The following is a 21,349-nucleotide window of genomic DNA, read 5'->3' on the forward strand; positions in this document are numbered from 1 at the left end:
GCTCTCTCCTCTCACTCCAATCTGGTTGCAGCAGATGTTTGTCCCTCCCTGAACCTGCAGACTTGGGTGCAGCACCTCAGTTCATCTTCAGTCTGAAACCAGCTGTTTTAGCTATATCCCCTCAAGCACACCTTCCCTGGTCATCTCTGCTGTGGTTGCTATAAAATTTAATCTTGATTTAAAAAAAAAAGAACAAAAAACTTCAAGTCAGACTTGATGCCATTTGTTGGCAGCATGGTGCCTGTTTGTCTTTGATAATAAACTGCAGCACAGTCTAAAGCAAACCTTCTGACTTTATTGACTTTATGCATGTATATATTCTTCCTGTTCACCTTGGACACACAACAGCTCTCTGTTTGTTGTGATTGGATCTAGAACAGCCAACATATCCTAATCTAGATGATTTCTAAGGTGGTATCTGGGAGGAAAAGTTAAAATCAGCTTGGATGGCCTGTATTGTATGATGGCCTTGTTTGCACCACATTGATGGCCATGCAGGGTGGTTCACTCCTTGGGCAAGAAGACCGAGGAGTGAGCCACCCTTGGTCAAAGCTTGGTCATTCAGCTCACTGTTTTCCCCTTGTTGGTTGATGATAGTATTTTTTTTACCTGACTTATAGTCATCATTGTCTTCAAATTAACTCACACACTGCTGACTGCTGTAGCTTACCTGGCTGAGCAGGTGACCCATGCACTGAAGGTTAGAGTCGTGACTCCAGGGCCTGGTTTGAGTCTGCCCAAGACCATTTCCTGTGTTATTCTCCTCACTTCTCCCTCCCTTCCTGTCTTCTTTGTCCTATACAGTGAAGACAAAAGGCCTCAAGTTGTGAAAACTCTTCCCCTTCATCATCTTCCATCACTCTCATCTAAAATCTCCAGTATTCTCTGAGTAGAGAATCTTTTCACAATCTTGAATGATAAGGATCCAAGTGGGTAAAGTTATTTATTTGTTGTGTTCCTATTTGCAGCTGGGATAGATTAAGAAAAACTATCGGCTGCCAAAATTACATCCAGTTTAGAAGACAAACATTGAGTGAAGTGTTTGTTTCATCATCCTTCACAACTCATCAAACAGGTGTCACAAACTGCAGCAGGACAGTACAAAGCATGTCATACTGGATGGCTGCAACAACCAGAGTTTTACCTACGTTTGGTATTTCTTGACAGTATGAGCGTAATATTTACTGAACAGAGTCGTCTTCTGTAATCTTTTCAGATTCAGATTCAGAACACTGTATTTATTTTCAAGGGGCAATTAGGATACTGAGCTTTCCAACCGTACATACAATACACAAACATCACATTGGAGAGACAGGTCAGGCTAGGTAGCTGGCCGGTCGGCCGCTAGAGCAGCGACCCGGAACCGAACAGCAGAAAATGCACAACATCAGGAAAGATGAGGAGAAAAAAGAACTCCTCCCAGACTGAGCTCCAACAGGGAGATCAGTTTGAGAACAGACAAAAAAAATGACCTTAGCGCAGAGCACATGAAAACTCTTAACACTAGGAAGGCCCAGAGCCCAGCCATTTGGCTTTTCTACCTTTAAAACCCGGAGAGCAGCCAAATGGCTGGTAGGCTTTTAGCTAAGCTTTAGCTTCAGGCAAGTGGAAGCTAAATTGGCTAGTCATTCATATGTAAATTGGGTTGTTACCTGGGAATTCTGGAGGGAGGGGAGTGGGGGTGTGTGGATGAGGGGGTGGGGGAGCTGCTAAAAGCGGTGAGCTTCCTTTTGTGTTTCATCTTGATGCATTCTCAATCATCCAGGGAAACAAATCTCCAAAAGTCACCAACTTGGAGTGTTTCAGTTTGCCATCTTAGGGAGAAATCAACACACATGGGTGTATGTCCTTTGTTGCTGAGATTTATTGATAAAAACAGTACAAAAAATCAACCATTTGTACACATTTTTACAAATAATTATAAAAAGTGAGTGAGTACATTTCAACATTTTCAGCAATCACTCACAATCCTGGCACTGCCATGGTATCTGTAGTCTGCATTTACCACATGTGTATCTGTTGCAGTGAACACATCGCACAGTGGCATGATTGTTCTTGCAATTGTGTTTGACCTGACACATGGCTCTTTTTCCAGGGCTCGGTGTGGAGGGTTGTGTCAAAGGCAACTGTTCTTTTCTTGCCTTCTTCGCAGCTACATGAGAGTGAGCTAACTCCCTTGCAAGCTCCACCAGGAAGTCCACCCGTCTTTCCTTCGTCCCGGAGCATGCTTGATACAGCACATGTGCATTCAGTGCTGCCATGTCAATCATGTTATAAAACACGGCAACTGGCCAGCGCCGTGTTCCTCTGCGGACAGTGTACTCCCGAACCATCTGGTCCATCACATCCACGCCACACTTTGTTTTGTTGTAAAGGGTGACAGTGTTTGGCTTCCTTTTGGTAGTGTTATCAGTCTGAACCACGCCGTGCATGCTGCTAAGAATATAGACTGTCTTCTTCCGTTTGGCCGCATACGCCGTCAGCGTGGCAGCAGAGGTTGAAAACACCTAAGAAATAAGATAAATTGTTATTTCCATAGCACTTTTACACACAATGAAACACATAAACATAGAACCACAAAAGACCTGCAACATACCTGAGTGGTGAATTCATTGCGATCTGTCTGTCTAGTGGATTGAGGAATTTCCCTGCGAATCTTGTTGACTGTGCCGAGGATGGTGGTTTTCCGTCTAAGAAGTTTTTGCGCAAGTGAAAGCGATGTGAAAAAATTGTCCGTGGTAACATTTCTGCCCTTGTCTAGGAATGGTTCCATCAGCCTCATTACTACATTTTCAGAAAGTCTCTCCCCAGTGGGACGACTGGGGTCCTTGCCAAGATATGGGAAGACATTGCAAATGTACTTGGTGCAGTTTCCTGCAGTATATTGCAAGTAAGCCGGACAAGTTTGGGATCAAGTTTTGGGTGGCTTGCGACCTAAAATCCAAGTACATTTGCAATGTCTTCCCATATCTTGGCAAGGACCCCAGTCGTCCCACTGGGGAGAGACTTTCTGAAAATGTAGTAATGAGGCTGATGGAACCATTCCTAGACAAGGGCAGAAATGTTACCACGGACAATTTTTTCACATCGCTTTCACTTGCGCAAAAACTTCTTAGACGGAAAACCACCATCCTCGGCACAGTCAACAAGATTCGCAGGGAAATTCCTCAATCCACTAGACAGACAGATCGCAATGAATTCACCACTCAGGTATGTTGCAGGTCTTTTGTGGTTCTATGTTTATGTGTTTCATTGTGTGTAAAAGTGCTATGGAAATAACAATTTATCTTATTTCTTAGGTGTTTTCAACCTCTGCTGCCACGCTGACGGCGTATGCGGCCAAACGGAAGAAGACAGTCTATATTCTTAGCAGCATGCACGGCGTGGTTCAGACTGATAACACTACCAAAAGGAAGCCAAACACTGTCACCCTTTACAACAAAACAAAGTGTGGCGTGGATGTGATGGACCAGATGGTTCGGGAGTACACTGTCCGCAGAGGAACACGGCGCTGGCCAGTTGCCGTGTTTTATAACATGATTGACATGGCAGCACTGAATGCACATGTGCTGTATCAAGCATGCTCCGGGACGAAGGAAAGACGGGTGGACTTCCTGGTGGAGCTTGCAAGGGAGTTAGCTCACTCTCATGTAGCTGCGAAGAAGGCAAGAAAAGAACAGTTGCCTTTGACACAACCCTCCACACCGAGCCCTGGAAAAAGAGCCATGTGTCAGGTCAAACACAATTGCAAGAACAATCATGCCACTGTGCGATGTGTTCACTGCAACAGATACACATGTGGTAAATGCAGACTACAGATACCATGGCAGTGCCAGGATTGTGAGTGATTGCTGAAAATGTTGAAATGTACTCACTCACTTTTTATAATTATTTGTAAAAATGTGTACAAATGGTTGATTTTTTGTACTGTTTTTATCAATAAATCTCAGCAACAAAGGACATACACCCATGTGTGTTGATTTCTCCCTAAGATGGCAAACTGAAACACTCCAAGTTGGTGACTTTTGGAGATTTGTTTCCCTGGATGATTGAGAATGCATCAAGATGAAACACAAAAGGAAGCTCACCGCTTTTAGCAGCTCCCCCACCCCCTCATCCACACACCCCCACTCCCCTCCCTCCAGAATTCCCAGGTAACAACCCAATTTACATATGAATGACTAGCCAATTTAGCTTCCACTTGCCTGAAGCTAAAGCTTAGCTAAAAGCCTACCAGCCATTTGGCTGCTCTCCGGGTTTTAAAGGTAGAAAGGTAGAAGCCTGGGACTGCCAGTGTTAATGCGCCATAGAAACACATGACAAGCAACAGGGATGGGTAAAAGGTGAGAGACAGCCGGTGTAGACAGCGCATCCGGGCCTGCAGCATTTGCGCTGGTCCCCTCGACCCACCGTCTGCACCGGGAGGGGATAAGCATGCTTAGGATGGGAAGGAAAGTCTAAACACCGTCTGTTATCAGGGTGAGATTTGTTCAGCTCCAGCCTTGAGACCACAGCTGGCGCTGGTATGTTAGCCGCATGAGATGATGGTGGCTTTCTTTGGTGCGAACAACTGCATGTCAATTTCACAGCTGATCTAACAGTCCGTCACTCGTCTCTCAATCTCCCGTTGGAGAGCCACGAGCTTCTCCCAGAGGTTATCGGTTTTGTGCTCAAAGAGCAAAGTCTGAAAACTCACGACCGCCATGAGCTTCTTCAAGATCTTATCCGTGCTGCGTTCAATGAGCCCATTTTGAGAAGTCACGACCCGTCCCATTGTTTCAGTCACAGCGGGCAGCCTTGTGGGGGTTTGAACAGCTGATTCCGCTTTCTTTAATCTTCAATAAGCCAGGGCCAAGCCAGCTCAGATCAGCAAGAACCCTTTGCTGCTGTGAATGTCCGTGCTGCTATATTTCAGGATCAGGCTCTAAATGTACAAATGGATCTGAGAAGATTTCCAATCATGTTTCTACTAGATTTACAGTTTGTTTTCATGTCTTCTGACTCAGATGGTGGAGCAGGTGGCGCTTACAAGGAGTAAGTGCTGCTATAGAAGAAGAGTTGTGTTTTAATGAAGCTATTTAGTTAACCAATAATTGTATTGCATGCTGGCATTAAAAATGTTTCATTTGACTGATTTAATTGTTTGTTTGTTTTCTTCCAGACTGAGTGGCTGTAACCTCTCAGACAGAAGCTGTGATGCTCTGTCCTCAGTTCTCAACTCCCAGTCCTCTAGTCTGAAAGAGCTGGACCTGAGTAACAATGACCTGCGGGATTCAGGAGTGAAGCTTCTGTCTGCTGCACTGCAGAGTCCACATTGTACACTGGAAACTCTCAGGTCAGGATCCAAACATATCATTAAATGATATTATTGTATAAACAACCAAGCTTTATAGAATTGGCAGGTGAACTTTTCTTTATCTTTGGATTGCTTAGGAGATTCTTAATTACTGTCTGAACATTTTTTACAATCACATATTTTGTTTTAATGGTCAAACAGAATTATTGTTCAGTTCAATGAGCAGGTAGCTGTGAGATTCATAATAATGAGGTATATTTGTATTAGAGATGACTAAACTTGAACAGTAGCTGTGAGTTACTTTGTTTACTCATGTGTGCTGATGTTGTGAGTAATTTAAAGCTGAAGTAAACTTGTAATTAGTTTGATAGAGTTTCTGAAGTAAGTGTACTTAGAGACATTTATGTGTTTTCTAAAGTCCAGGAGCAGGAGGCTGTGTGTAGCATAGAGGAACCCAGACCTCAGCTTTGTCTCCTGGTTTCTGTTGCTGCTGTTAGTTTCCCCTCATCGTTCCCTTCATCAGTCTCCTCACTGTAACAAATCAAAGTGTTACTGTATAGATTCACGTCTGAATGTTGCCATGTGCTATTAAAACTGAAAGCGATGTTTCATACACCCACGTGGTTCAGTCACACAGTAACTGATGGTAAATAATGTTTGTGTTGAGCACATCGTACAGGTCAGCTGCTCCACACAGATCTCAGGTTTACATGCTGGAACATGAAGGATAAACCTCACTTCCTCTTTGTTTCATACAGATGTGACATGAACAATAACACATTCATGAAATCCTTTTAGGAACACAAACACTATTGTAGCTGGAGAATATATTTGAATGTAGGATAATGTAGGGGATCATAAACGACAGTAATAACTAACCACCACCTCACCATTTGGGTTGGTAGCTGCATGTTGATTGATGAAGTCATTTTCTTCTTCCTCCATTTCTACCTTATTAACATCAGATTAAAAGCTGCACAGAGACAGGCCCTGGACATGTTTAGCCTAGCTTAGTACAAGGACTGGACATGGGGGAAACGGCTCTCATCACTGGATCAAAACATGAAAACAAATCTGAAGTAAAGTTTTGTTGAAGTGAACTGTGGTGGTGCCCAATGTTCCCAATAAGCTGCGCTCGTGCAACTGCGCGCTGCTGGCACGGTCTCTGCACACAGAAAATCTGTGTTGCACACAAAAAAATCAAATCTCAATTGAAATAAAAATTAAATCTTCAACAATTCTGTTTTGCAGTGTTAGTCAGTGACTGGCTGCTCCTATATGGGATTAGAACGATGCCACCTTATCCCGTAGTCCAGCCAATCACGCGATTCACATTCGTATATACGCAGCTAATCAACGTCGCTGACAGGCTATGACAGCGTCCTTATGTGCCGACAATGGTGTTATAGCGAGCAAAGTGGCTGATGATGAGGTGAAGCCACGTTAATGACAACGTGTACAACCATTGGAGATGTGACCAGGACAGACGGAGCAACTGAGGGAAAAAGTGTGGACTTTATACCAGTTTTTAAATTGTGTTGATCGGCCGCGTAAAACCAGAGTTATGATAAAATATCTGCAATGTTTGGTTTTCTTCCTGAATAGTATTGTTGTTTATAACAACGATAGTATTCAGTATTTATTGCAACAAACTTTGTTGTTTGCAAAACTCAGTAACTTTTTTGAAGAAGTAACTATATAATTAATTGTCCAACATTGGTCATTATATCCTGTATGTTGCAGACAGAGTTACAGACTCTCTCCCAGACCACAGACTCATAATACAAGTCAGAGCTTTATAAAAATAGAAAAAATAAAGTTGTGTTTTCAAAATTGGAGTTCAAGTTATTTTTACTTCCAATAGTGTTAACATGCTACAGGTCATGAACAAGGTTGTTTTTAATTTTCATTGTAAGTGGGCTAAAGCAGTTAATTAACAGTAGTCTAACATAAATGTAAATGCTGTAATTTGATTACTTTAATAAACCGTGTAACTTGGATGGATAAGATGCTGGCGTGACCACAGTGCACACGTCTGCTGTTGCTCACAGAGGTCCAAGGGACGCTCAGGGAGTTTGTGTGTTCGCTCAGACACATGAAACATTAGAGGGAACATTGGCGGTGACTGGCAGGGAAAAGGGGAATGATAAGACTTACTGTAAATATAATTATGTATGTATTGAAAAAGGAACAACTAAAATGTTCCAGCTGAAAAAATGAAATCAGTTTCAGTTTATGAGCTCTGTTTGTTTTCTTTACAATTCCAACCTTTTATTTTGAAATGAGCTGAGTTGATGTCCAGGTCTTCCCTGCTTGTCCTGATACACATAAACATGAGTATCCTTGCAGGTCAGATCTCATCAGTCACACCTGTTAGTGCAGCTCTCCTCTAGATTGTAGTGTTTGTTAAACTAGGATGATTTTAGGAGCCTGGACCGCAGATCTAGGGGAAGATATGACTTGGAAAGACTAAACCAACCTATTAGAGGTGTTTGCACTAACATAGATAAATACTCAGATTTACACCTTTAGTGTCTCACAAAGGGTTGAAAAGTGAATGTGCACAGAGAGGTTGGTGGTGAGACGGGCACTTCCAGCACTGTAGATGTGATCCAGATCAGTGTTCATGGAAATAATCCGGAGAGCAGGATTCCTTGATGAATGTCACATCTTCTTAAAGTTATAATCCACAGGGAAAACTGTGAAACTGTCGATCTGATATCTACTCAACCAATCAGGTGTTTACATGCCCTTCACTGATCTCCAGCCCCACCTTATTATCAGTTTCTCTCTCTTTTACATCTGAATTATCTTCACTTCACATTTCAGTCAGTTCAGATTTCATTAGCACGTTCACTTTAGCATAATCCATTTTAATCCAAACACCTTTCTCTTTAAACTCTGTTTGTCAGTCACAGTATATCCAGTACAATCCTCTTTTTCACTGCGTCACACACATTCAGAGATCAGAGTGTCCTGTGTGTGCTCTCATTCACTCACACTCACTCTCATATGGCTGAAGTCTGTTTGTACACAGGCTGTCAGCTGGCCTGAGTTAGGCCTGTCTCTAAAATCATTATTTTATTACTTTTATTCTGATTCATCAAAGCCAAACTCAAACATATTTATATTTACTGATTATGTTCTCATCAGTAATTAACAGTCAGTACATTCAGATATGAATCATAATTCAGTGTTTAACATATTATCACAGATGGACTGCACAGGAGATCTCCTTTATGAAGAAACTGTGAAAGTTTGTCCAACAGTGGGAAACATTTCAGAGAACATCTCAGAGAATATCTGTGAAGCAGAAACTAAACATAATAATAGAAGAAAAGCCAAATAATGATCCAAATCCTGCTCTGAGACTATCAGACAGTAAAGGCTTCCAAAGACTGCTCACCTCTCAGACTTACTTAAAGATGCTGGTGCTGTCCACAGATCAGCTGACCTGCTGGGTCTCCATGATCAGCTTTGTTTCTTGGAGATAAAGGCTGAAGCCTTTAGAGCTTCAGTTCTCCAGAGCAGCAGGATGTCTGAGGTCCGCAGAAACACAAAAACACAGCAGCTAAAAATAGTTGTTCAAAGAAAACGAGGTGGGAGCTGCTGATTCCTGAGCTTTGATACTGGATTAGCTTCAGTAGTTATTCCAATCACTGCTGTAGGAGCTGCATTTAGTCACAGCTGACTGTCTTCTTTGAACAATCACAATGACTACTGTTGTAAAAAACAAGCACACAAAGAACCAATGAGAGTGTAGAACATGATAAAGAGCTCCTGTGATGGTGGCAAAGAAATGAGCAGCAGACGGCCGTCTACATGTTGTAGTGGTTTACAGTCACCAGGGGGCGCCGTCACGGCCACGCAGTCAGTGGGCTGCTCTGCTTGTGCTGTTGTTGGTGAAGCTGAAGTGAAAGCGAATGTTAAAACAATGAAAAGTGTCCACTGCAGCCTCCATCTGAGCTTGTCATGTTCTTCTTCTTTGATCCTTCGTGTTTGTGCTGAACACTGCTGTCGCTCTCTTCCCTGTTCCCGCCCACTTTCTAACCAATCAGCATTGGAGCGTGCACAGCGTCGTCCACACTGAGCTTTGTTGTGAGCGCATGGACTCGTCTGCAGAACATTTGTATGGGCTCAAAATGTGGTCATAAAGATTTTGTACTTGTAAATCAGGATTTGTATGTGTAAAAAGAATTTGTGTGTGTGTAAAAAAGATTTGTGTGTGCGTGAAAAAAACTTTGTATGTGTAAAAAAGATTTGTGTGTGTGTAAAAAAGATTTGTGTGTGTGTGTAAAAAAGATTTGTGTGTGTGTGTAAAAAAGATTTGTGTGTGTGTGTAAAAAAGATTTGTGTGTGCGTGAAAAAAACTTTGTATGTGTAAAAAAGATTTGTGTGTGTGTAAAAAAGATTTGTGTGTATGTGTAAAAAGAATTTGTGTGTGTGTAAAAAAAGATTTGTGTGTGTGTAAAAAGAATTTGTGTGTGCGTGAAAAAAATTTGTATGTGTAAAAAAGATTTGTGTGTGTGTAAAAAAGATTTGTGTGTGGACTTAGCCAAAAAAAACCCCTGCAAGTTACAAGTACGAATTTTGACCCTATTTTTCTTCCTTTCATCTGATTGGTCAATGTCATGTCAATCACAAATGTAACTATCCAATCAGAGAACAGATGGGTTTGGCTGTCGGAGGGGCACTTTTTTGACCTGACGTTCCCGTCACAAGTGTCTTCTAAGTGAAGCTACCAGGTTCAGGTCCAGCTCTGTTTATCTGGAGCTGCAGTAAATGATCCGTCCTCACAAAGCAACACAGACACCAGATATGCAAACACAGCATCATACAACACAACCAAGAGATCCAAAGAATTATCTCTGCATTTCTGTGGCTGATGCTGCTGGAACGAAGCTGTTTGAAACCTTGTTGTTCTGCACTTTGGGACCTGAAGAGGAACCTGAACCTCTGTGCAGAGGGTTCAACTCTGAGGATTCCTGTTCAGTTTTGTTATTTCACACGGCAAAACTTGACAACTTTATGATAAATGTACGACTTCAATGTGAAAAATTCATTTTTTTCTCTTGTTTGTTTGAAGCTGCTTCCTGTTGGCTTCAGCTGTTTGGAGTTTCCATTTTCTAAACTTCTACATTCTGAACCTTCTTCAGCTCTGAACAGATGATGAAACACTGAATGATTTCAAGCTCACACTTTGTCTAATAAACTTACATCTTTCATTTTTTATTCAGATTGAAGGACTGTGGTTTGTCAGAGATCAGCTGTGATTATCTGGCAGCAGCGCTGAAGTCCAACCCCTCGTATCCCAGAGTGCTGGACCTGAGTGGAACCTACAACAACCTGCAGGATTCAGGAGTGAAGCAGCTGTGTGTTCTTCTGGAGAATCCACGATGTCGATTTGAAACTCTGAGGTCAGTCACATGTTTTAGTTGTGCTGAGATGAATATGATGTGAAAGTTGTGCTGACACTGTGGATCAGTAGGCCCACACACCTCTATACAGGAAGTCTGGTTCTACTCTTTGTAGAACTTCTGATCCCTGATCCTCTGAGTCTGACTCAGTAAATAATGAATTATCTTCACTTTACATTTCAGTCAGTTCAGATTTCATTAGCACGTTCACTTTAGCATAATCCATTTTAATCCAAACACCTTTCTCTTTAAACTCTGTTTGTCAGTCACAGTATATCCAGTACAATCCTCTTTTTCACTGCGTCACACACATTCAGAGATCAGAGTGTCCTGTGTGTGCTCTCATTCACTCACACTCACTCTCATATGGCTGAAGTCTGTTTGTACACAGGCTGTCAGCTGGCCTGAGTTAGGCCTGTCTCTAAAATCATTATTTTATTACTTTTATTCTGATTCATCAAAGCCAAACTCAAACATATTTATATTTACTGATTATGTTCTCATCAATAATTAACAGTCAGTACATTCAGATATGAATCATAATTCTGTGCATAACTTCTGTGTCTGGGCACCCCTCTGGATATTCTTACACCAGAGAAGAGCTTCTTAACTACAGGACTACTACACCTGTGGATTTTCTTCCAATATTTGTCGCATCTGCGGCAGATTTACTGCAGACTCTGACCAGGAAAGTGAGACGCCGAAAGAGAGGTAAGCGAGCCGGCGCACTCGTGCGTCTGAGGAGATGTGGACTGCGAACTGCTCTTCCTGGGATCTTCCTTTCCAATGTACGCTCACTCAGGAATAAGATAGACGAACTGGCCCTGATGAGAAGCATGAACAGAGACTTTGCCTCCTCCTGTGTCTTATGTTTTACGGAGTCGTGGCTCAGTGAGAACATCCCGGACAGCACGCTAAAGCTGGAGGGCTTTCATCTGCTGCGCGCGGACCGGCAGGCCTCTCTCTCTGGTAAGACCAAAGGTGGAGGTGTCTGCTTCTACATTAATAGAGGCTGGTGCACAGACGTAACAGTGATTGCTCAGCACTGCTCTTCCTCTCTGGAATACCTTTTTATTCACTGCAAACCGTTTTATTCTCCGCGGGAGTTTGCTTCATTCATCCTGGCCGCTGTTTACATCCCACCAGACGTGGATGCGCAGGCAGCTCAGTGCGCACTCGCAGAGCAGATTCTCCACACGGAGCGGACATACCCGGACTCTCTCATCATTGCTCTTGGGGACTTTAACAAAGCCAATCTGAGCCATGAGCTTCCGAAATACAAGCAGTATATTAAATGCCCGACCAGAGAGGAGAGGACATTAGACCACTGTTACAGCACGATCAGCGGGGCCTATCGCGCGGTGCCCCGCGCTTCACTCGGACTTTCTGACCACGTCATGATCCACCTAATCCCCGCGTACAGACAGAGGCTGAAGCTCTCCAAACCTGTCGTGAGGACTAAAAAACTGTGGAGCAACGAGGCTGTGGAGGAGCTTCGCACGTGTTTGGAGACCACAGACTGGGACACAATGAAGGCTGCTTCTAACAGCTTGGACGAGTTTACGGACACTGTCACCTCCTATATCCACTTCTGTGAGGACAGCATTGTGCCATCACGCACCAGGGTGAGTTATAACAATGACAAACCCTGGTTTACTCCTAAACTCAAAAAGCTGTGGCTGGAAAAGAGAAAGGCGTTCAGAAGCGGAGACAGGGACTGCTACAGAGAGGCCAAGTACAGGTTCACTAAAGAAGTGGACGTTGCTAAACATCAGCACTCTGAGAAGATGCAGCAGCAGATCTCAGAGAATGACTCGGCCTCTGTGTGGAAAGGTTTTAGGAATATCACCAACTACAAGCCTAAAACCTCCCACTCCACTGACGACTTGCTCTTAGCCAACACCCTCAACGACTTCTACTGCCGTTTTGACGAGCCATCAGGCAGCCTTCACACCTCCAACGGCCCCAACAATAGAGACACTTTGGACACTCATTCCCCCACCTCTCCCCCCTCCATAGAGCCATCACCACCTTCAAACACTTCACCTACAACACCCCCCTCCCCTCACCCCACACAAAAGAGGATTTCACACCACCTCCTCCCACCACAACTCTTCATATTCATGAAGCAGATGTGAGGAAGCAGTTTAAGAGTCTGAATGCTCGAAAAGCTCCTGACCCAGACGGCGTGTCTCCTGCCACCCTCAGACACTGTGCAAACGAGCTGGCCCCAGTGTTTTCTGGCATCTTCAACTCCTCACTGCAGGCATGTCATGTGCCTGCCTGCTTCAAGTCCTCTACCATAATCCCTGTCCCCAAGAAACCTAGGATCACTGGACTAAATGACTACAGACCCGTGGCTCTGACATCTGTGGTCATGAAGTCATTTGAGCACCTGGTTCTCTCCCATCTCAGGACCCTCACGGCCCCCCTCCTGGATCCCCTGCAGTTTGCATACAGAGCCAACAGGTCTGTAGATGACGCCATCAACATGGCCCTACACTTCATCCTGCAGCATCTGGACTCCCCAGGAACCTACGCCAGGATCCTGTTTGTGGACTTCAGCTCTGCCTTCAACACCATCCTTCCAGACCATCTCCGAGGCAAGCTTTCCCAGATGAATGTGCCTGATCCCATCTGCCGGTGGATCACTGACTTCCTGACGGACAGGAAGCAGCATGTGAGGCTGGGAAAGAATGTCTCGGACTCCCGGACCATCAGCACCGGCTCCCCTCAGGGCTGTGTTCTTTCTCCTCTGCTCTTCTCCCTGTACACCAACTGCTGCACCTCCACCCTCCAGTCTGTCAAGCTAATCAAGTTTGCAGATGACACCACCGTCATTGGACTCATCTCTGACGGGGATGAGTCTGCCTACAGGAGGGAGGTTGAACGTCTGGTGTCCTGGTGCAGCCACAACAACCTGGTGCTGAATGCCCAGAAGACAGTGGAGATTATTGTGGACTTCAGGAAGCACACAGCTCCACTCCCCCCCCCATCATCCTGTCTGACACCCCCATCACCTCTGTGGACTCATTCCGCTTCCTGGGTACCACCATCACCCAGGACCTGAAGTGGGAACCCACCATCACCTCCGTCATCAAGAAAGCCCAGCAGAGGATGTACTTCCTGAGGCAGCTGAAGAAATTCAACCTGCCAACATGGACGATGATGCAATTCTACACTGCAATCATCGAGTCCATCCTCACCTCCTCCATCACCGTGTGGTACGCTGGAGCCACTATCAGGGACAAACAGAGACTGCAGCGTGTTGTGCGCTCTGCTGAGAAGGTGATTGGCTGCAGACTCCCATCTCTGCAGGACCTGTACACCTCCAGGACACTGGGGCGTGCAGCTCGGATCTCAGCTGACCCTTCTCACCCTGGACACAGTCTGTTTGACCTGCTCCCCTCAGGCAGGAGGCTCCGGTCCATTCGCACCAGAACCTCTCGCCACAAGAACAGTTTCTTCCCCTCTGCTGTTGGACTCATGAACAATAACCATATGACTGTCCCCGCCACTAACACATGACCCTACGCTGTGTTCACTGCATCATTCCATGTTTGGCACTGATCACCACCTGCACTCATGTATATATCATGTATATATCTATGTACTTAGCACTTTTAATTCTTATTCTTATTTTTATATTTTTTATGACAGCATGTTTGCACTGAAGCACCGCAGCAATTTCCTAATGTTGTAAACCTGCTCAACATTTGGCAATAAACCCTTTCTGATTCTTTCTGATTATGATTATGATTCAGTGTTTAACATATTATCACAGATAAGATAAGATAAGATAACCTTTATTAGTCCCACACGTGGGAAATTTGTTTTGTCACAGCAGGAAGTGGACAGTGCAAAAGTTATGAGGCAGATGGACTGCACAGGAGATCTCCTTTATGAAGAAACTGTGAAAGTTTGTCCAACAGTGGGAAACATTTCAGAGAACATCTCAGAGAATATCTGTGAAGCAGAAACTAAACATAATAATAGAAGAAAAGCCAAATAATGATCCAAATCCTGCTCTGAGACTATCAGACAGTAAAGGCTTCCAAAGACTGCTCACCTCTCAGACTTACTTAAAGATGCTGGTGCTGTCCACAGATCAGCTGACCTGCTGGGTCTCCATGATCAGCTTTGTTTCTTGGAGATAAAGGCTGAAGCCTTTAGAGCTTCAGTTCTCCAGAGCAGCAGGATGTCTGAGGTCCGCAGAAACACAAAAACACAGCAGCTAAAAATAGTTGTTCAAAGAAAACGAGGTGGGAGCTGCTGATTCCTGAGCTTTGATACTGGATTAGCTTCAGTAGTTATTCCAATCACTGCTGTAGGAGCTGCATTTAGTCACAGCTGACTGTCTTCTTTGAACAATCACAATGACTACTGTTGTAAAAAACAAGCACACAAAGAACCAATGAGAGTGTAGAACATGATAAAGAGCTCCTGTGATGGTGGCAAAGAAATGAGCAGCAGACGGCCGTCTACATGTTGTAGTGGTTTACAGTCACCAGGGGGCGCCGTCACGGCCACGCAGTCAGTGGGCTGCTCTGCTTGTGCTGTTGTTGGTGAAGCTGAAGTGAAAGCGAATGTTAAAACAATGAAAAGTGTCCACTGCAGCCTCCATCTGAGCTTGTCATGTTCTTCTTCTTTGGTCCTTCGTGTTTGTGCTGAACACTGCTGTCGCTCTCTTCCCTGTTCCCGCCCACTTTCTAACCAATCAGCATTGGAGCGTGCACAGCGTCGTCCACACTGAGCTTTGTTGTGAGCGCATGGACTCGTCTGCAGAACATTTGTATGGGCTCAAAATGTGGTCATAAAGATTTTGTACTTGTAAATCAGGATTTGTATGTGTAAAAAGAATTTGTGTGTGTGTAAAAAAGATTTGTGTGTGCGTGAAAAAAACTTTGTATGTGTAAAAAAGATTTGTGTGTGTGTAAAAAAGATTTGTGTGTGTGTGTAAAAAAGATTTGTGTGTGTGTGTAAAAAAGATTTGTGTGTGTGTAAAAAGAATTTGTGTGTGCGTGAAAAAAACTTTGTATGTGTAAAAAAGATTTGTGTGTGTGTAAAAAAGATTTGTGTGTATGTGTAAAAAGAATTTGTGTGTGTGTAAAAAAAGATTTGTGTGTGTGTAAAAAGAATTTGTGTGTGCGTGAAAAAAATTTGTATGTGTAAAAAAGATTTGTGTGTGTGTAAAAAAGATTTGTGTGTGGACTTAGCCAAAAAAAACCCCTGCAAGTTACAAGTACGAATTTTGACCCTATTTTTCTTCCTTTCATCTGATTGGTCAATGTCATGTCAATCACAAATGTAACTATCCAATCAGAGAACAGATGGGTTTGGCTGTCGGAGGGGCACTTTTTTGACCTGACGTTCCCGTCACAAGTGTCTTCTAAGTGAAGCTACCAGGTTCAGGTCCAGCTCTGTTTATCTGGAGCTGCAGTAAATGATCCGTCCTCACAAAGCAACACAGACACCAGATATGCAAACACAGCATCATACAACACAACCAAGAGATCCAAAGAATTATCTCTGCATTTCTGTGGCTGATGCTGCTGGAACGAAGCTGTTTGAAACCTTGTTGTTCTGCACTTTGGGACCTGAAGAGGAACCTGAACCTCTGTGCAGAGGGTTCAACTCTGAGGATTCCTGTTCAGTTTTGTTATTTCACACGGCAAAACTTGACAACTTTATGATAAATGTACGACTTCAATGTGAAAAATTCATTTTTTTCTCTTGTTTGTTTGAAGCTGCTTCCTGTTGGCTTCAGCTGTTTGGAGTTTCCATTTTCTAAACTTCTACATTCTGAACCTTCTTCAGCTCTGAACAGATGATGAAACACTGAATGATTTCAAGCTCACACTTTGTCTAATAAACTTACATCTTTCATTTTTTATTCAGATTGAAGGACTGTGGTTTGTCAGAGATCAGCTGTGATTATCTGGCAGCAGCGCTGAAGTCCAACCCCTCGTATCCCAGAGTGCTGGACCTGAGTGGAACCTACAACAACCTGCAGGATTCAGGAGTGAAGCAGCTGTGTGTTCTTCTGGAGAATCCACGATGTCGATTTGAAACTCTGAGGTCAGTCACATGTTTTAGTTGTGCTGAGATGAATATGATGTGAAAGTTGTGCTGACACTGTGGATCAGTAGGCCCACACACCTCTATACAGGAAGTCTGGTTCTACTCTTTGTAGAACTTCTGATCCCTGATCCTCTGAGTCTGACTCAGTAAATAATGAATTATCTTCACTTTACATTTCAGTCAGTTCAGATTTCATTAGCACGTTCACTTTAGCATAATCCATTTTAATCCAAACACCTTTCTCTTTAAACTCTGTTTGTCAGTCACAGTATATCCAGTACAATCCTCTTTTTCACTGCGTCACACACATTCAGAGATCAGAGTGTCCTGTGTGTGCTCTCATTCACTCACACTCACTCTCATATGGCTGAAGTCTGTTTGTACACAGGCTGTCAGCTGGCCTGAGTTAGGCCTGTCTCTAAAATCATTATTTTATTACTTTTATTCTGATTCATCAAAGCCAAACTCAAACATATTTATATTTACTGATTATGTTCTCATCAATAATTAACAGTCAGTACATTCAGATATGAATCATAATTCTGTGCATAACTTCTGTGTCTGGGCACCCCTCTGGATATTCTTACACCAGAGAAGAGCTTCTTAACTACAGGACTACTACACCTGTGGATTTTCTTCCAATATTTGTCGCATCTGCGGCAGATTTACTGCAGACTCTGACCAGGAAAGTGAGACGCCGAAAGAGAGGTAAGCGAGCCGGCGCACTCGTGCGTCTGAGGAGATGTGGACTGCGAACTGCTCTTCCTGGGATCTTCCTTTCCAATGTACGCTCACTCAGGAATAAGATAGACGAACTGGCCCTGATGAGAAGCATGAACAGAGACTTTGCCTCCTCCTGTGTCTTATGTTTTACGGAGTCGTGGCTCAGTGAGAACATCCCGGACAGCACGCTAAAGCTGGAGGGCTTTCATCTGCTGCGCGCGGACCGGCAGGCCTCTCTCTCTGGTAAGACCAAAGGTGGAGGTGTCTGCTTCTACATTAATAGAGGCTGGTGCACAGACGTAACAGTGATTGCTCAGCACTGCTCTTCCTCTCTGGAATACCTTTTTATTCACTGCAAACCGTTTTATTCTCCGCGGGAGTTTGCTTCATTCATCCTGGCCGCTGTTTACATCCCACCAGACGTGGATGCGCAGGCAGCTCAGTGCGCACTCGCAGAGCAGATTCTCCACACGGAGCGGACATACCCGGACTCTCTCATCATTGCTCTTGGGGACTTTAACAAAGCCAATCTGAGCCATGAGCTTCCGAAATACAAGCAGTATATTAAATGCCCGACCAGAGAGGAGAGGACATTAGACCACTGTTACAGCACGATCAGCGGGGCCTATCGCGCGGTGCCCCGCGCTTCACTCGGACTTTCTGACCACGTCATGATCCACCTAATCCCCGCGTACAGACAGAGGCTGAAGCTCTCCAAACCTGTCGTGAGGACTAAAAAACTGTGGAGCAACGAGGCTGTGGAGGAGCTTCGCACGTGTTTGGAGACCACAGACTGGGACACAATGAAGGCTGCTTCTAACAGCTTGGACGAGTTTACGGACACTGTCACCTCCTATATCCACTTCTGTGAGGACAGCATTGTGCCATCACGCACCAGGGTGAGTTATAACAATGACAAACCCTGGTTTACTCCTAAACTCAAAAAGCTGTGGCTGGAAAAGAGAAAGGCGTTCAGAAGCGGAGACAGGGACTGCTACAGAGAGGCCAAGTACAGGTTCACTAAAGAAGTGGACGTTGCTAAACATCAGCACTCTGAGAAGATGCAGCAGCAGATCTCAGAGAATGACTCGGCCTCTGTGTGGAAAGGTTTTAGGAATATCACCAACTACAAGCCTAAAACCTCCCACTCCACTGACGACTTGCTCTTAGCCAACACCCTCAACGACTTCTACTGCCGTTTTGACGAGCCATCAGGCAGCCTTCACACCTCCAACGGCCCCAACAATAGAGACACTTTGGACACTCATTCCCCCACCTCTCCCCCCTCCATAGAGCCATCACCACCTTCAAACACTTCACCTACAACACCCCCCTCCCCTCACCCCACACAAAAGAGGATTTCACACCACCTCCTCCCACCACAACTCTTCATATTCATGAAGCAGATGTGAGGAAGCAGTTTAAGAGTCTGAATGCTCGAAAAGCTCCTGACCCAGACGGCGTGTCTCCTGCCACCCTCAGACACTGTGCAAACGAGCTGGCCCCAGTGTTTTCTGGCATCTTCAACTCCTCACTGCAGGCATGTCATGTGCCTGCCTGCTTCAAGTCCTCTACCATAATCCCTGTCCCCAAGAAACCTAGGATCACTGGACTAAATGACTACAGACCCGTGGCTCTGACATCTGTGGTCATGAAGTCATTTGAGCACCTGGTTCTCTCCCATCTCAGGACCCTCACGGCCCCCCTCCTGGATCCCCTGCAGTTTGCATACAGAGCCAACAGGTCTGTAGATGACGCCATCAACATGGCCCTACACTTCATCCTGCAGCATCTGGACTCCCCAGGAACCTACGCCAGGATCCTGTTTGTGGACTTCAGCTCTGCCTTCAACACCATCCTTCCAGACCATCTCCGAGGCAAGCTTTCCCAGATGAATGTGCCTGATCCCATCTGCCGGTGGATCACTGACTTCCTGACGGACAGGAAGCAGCATGTGAGGCTGGGAAAGAATGTCTCGGACTCCCGGACCATCAGCACCGGCTCCCCTCAGGGCTGTGTTCTTTCTCCTCTGCTCTTCTCCCTGTACACCAACTGCTGCACCTCCACCCTCCAGTCTGTCAAGCTAATCAAGTTTGCAGATGACACCACCGTCATTGGACTCATCTCTGACGGGGATGAGTCTGCCTACAGGAGGGAGGTTGAACGTCTGGTGTCCTGGTGCAGCCACAACAACCTGGTGCTGAATGCCCAGAAGACAGTGGAGATTATTGTGGACTTCAGGAAGCACACAGCTCCACTCCCCCCCCCATCATCCTGTCTGACACCCCCATCACCTCTGTGGACTCATTCCGCTTCCTGGGTACCACCATCACCCAGGACCTGAAGTGGGAACCCACCATCACCTCCGTCATCAAGAAAGCCCAGCAGAGGATGTACTTCCTGAGGCAGCTGAAGAAATTCAACCTGCCAACATGGACGATGATGCAATTCTACACTGCAATCATCGAGTCCATCCTCACCTCCTCCATCACCGTGTGGTACGCTGGAGCCACTATCAGGGACAAACAGAGACTGCAGCGTGTTGTGCGCTCTGCTGAGAAGGTGATTGGCTGCAGACTCCCATCTCTGCAGGACCTGTACACCTCCAGGACACTGGGGCGTGCAGCTCGGATCTCAGCTGACCCTTCTCACCCTGGACACAGTCTGTTTGACCTGCTCCCCTCAGGCAGGAGGCTCCGGTCCATTCGCACCAGAACCTCTCGCCACAAGAACAGTTTCTTCCCCTCTGCTGTTGGACTCATGAACAATAACCATATGACTGTCCCCGCCACTAACACATGACCCTACGCTGTGTTCACTGCATCATTCCATGTTTGGCACTGATCACCACCTGCACTCATGTATATATCATGTATATATCTATGTACTTAGCACTTTTAATTCTTATTCTTATTTTTATATTTTTTATGACAGCATGTTTGCACTGAAGCACCGCAGCAATTTCCTAATGTTGTAAACCTGCTCAACATTTGGCAATAAACCCTTTCTGATTCTTTCTGATTATGATTATGATTCAGTGTTTAACATATTATCACAGATAAGATAAGATAAGATAACCTTTATTAGTCCCACACGTGGGAAATTTGTTTTGTCACAGCAGGAAGTGGACAGTGCAAAAGTTATGAGGCAGATGGACTGCACAGGAGATCTCCTTTATGAAGAAACTGTGAAAGTTTGTCCAACAGTGGGAAACATTTCAGAGAACATCTCAGAGAATATCTGTGAAGCAGAAACTAAACATAATAATAGAAGAAAAGCCAAATAATGATCCAAATCCTGCTCTGAGACTATCAGACAGTAAAGGCTTCCAAAGACTGCTCACCTCTCAGACTTACTTAAAGATGCTGGTGCTGTCCACAGATCAGCTGACCTGCTGGGTCTCCATGATCAGCTTTGTTTCTTGGAGATAAAGGCTGAAGCCTTTAGAGCTTCAGTTCTCCAGAGCAGCAGGATGTCTGAGGTCCGCAGAAACACAAAAACACAGCAGCTAAAAATAGTTGTTCAAAGAAAACGAGGTGGGAGCTGCTGATTCCTGAGCTTTGATACTGGATTAGCTTCAGTAGTTATTCCAATCACTGCTGTAGGAGCTGCATTTAGTCACAGCTGACTGTCTTCTTTGAACAATCACAATGACTACTGTTGTAAAAAACAAGCACACAAAGAACCAATGAGAGTGTAGAACATGATAAAGAGCTCCTGTGATGGTGGCAAAGAAATGAGCAGCAGACGGCCGTCTACATGTTGTAGTGGTTTACAGTCACCAGGGGGCGCCGTCACGGCCACGCAGTCAGTGGGCTGCTCTGCTTGTGCT

At 44.7% G+C, this 21,349-nt stretch overlaps 1 protein-coding gene and 1 long non-coding RNA gene across 2 annotated transcripts; one reads left to right on the top strand and one right to left on the bottom strand.

The window, feature by feature from the left end:
* Positions 1-1,842: 1,842 nt before the first annotated feature.
* On the bottom strand, positions 1,843-2,852 carry LOC143420813 (uncharacterized). Its single transcript, XR_013100552.1, has 2 exons — positions 2,597-2,852; positions 1,843-2,507 (listed from the first exon to the last, which is right to left on the bottom strand). It is a non-coding gene; the product is annotated as an uncharacterized LOC143420813 (long non-coding RNA).
* A 2,138-nt stretch (positions 2,853-4,990) lies between these two features.
* Positions 4,991-19,082, top strand: LOC143413428 (uncharacterized). Its single transcript, XM_076876499.1, has 5 exons — positions 4,991-5,034; positions 5,162-5,335; positions 10,534-10,713; positions 16,612-16,791; positions 17,387-19,082. Exons 1-5 carry the CDS (start codon positions 4,991-4,993, stop codon positions 18,927-18,929), a joined length of 2,121 nt encoding a protein of 706 aa, XP_076732614.1. The 3' UTR covers positions 18,930-19,082.
* Positions 19,083-21,349: the final 2,267 nt, after the last annotated feature.

This window comes from Maylandia zebra, linkage group LG2 (assembly GCF_041146795.1).
Source record: "Maylandia zebra isolate NMK-2024a linkage group LG2, Mzebra_GT3a, whole genome shotgun sequence".
NCBI classification, from domain to species: domain Eukaryota; kingdom Metazoa; phylum Chordata; class Actinopteri; order Cichliformes; family Cichlidae; genus Maylandia; species Maylandia zebra.

What these genes read in the sequence shown, in the direction of transcription:
- LOC143413428 (XM_076876499.1), top strand. Translation starts at nt 4,991, where the DNA reads ATGTCTTCTGACTCAGATGGTGGAGCAGGTGGCGCTTACAAGGA. An exon ending in TGTCGATTTGAAACTCTGAG is followed by an intron (nt 10,714 to 16,611) that starts GTCAGTCACATG and finishes TTTTTTATTCAG; the next exon opens with ATTGAAGGACTGTGGTTTGT. An exon ending in TGTCGATTTGAAACTCTGAG is followed by an intron (nt 16,792 to 17,386) that starts GTCAGTCACATG and finishes TTCTTACACCAG; the next exon opens with AGAAGAGCTTCTTAACTACA.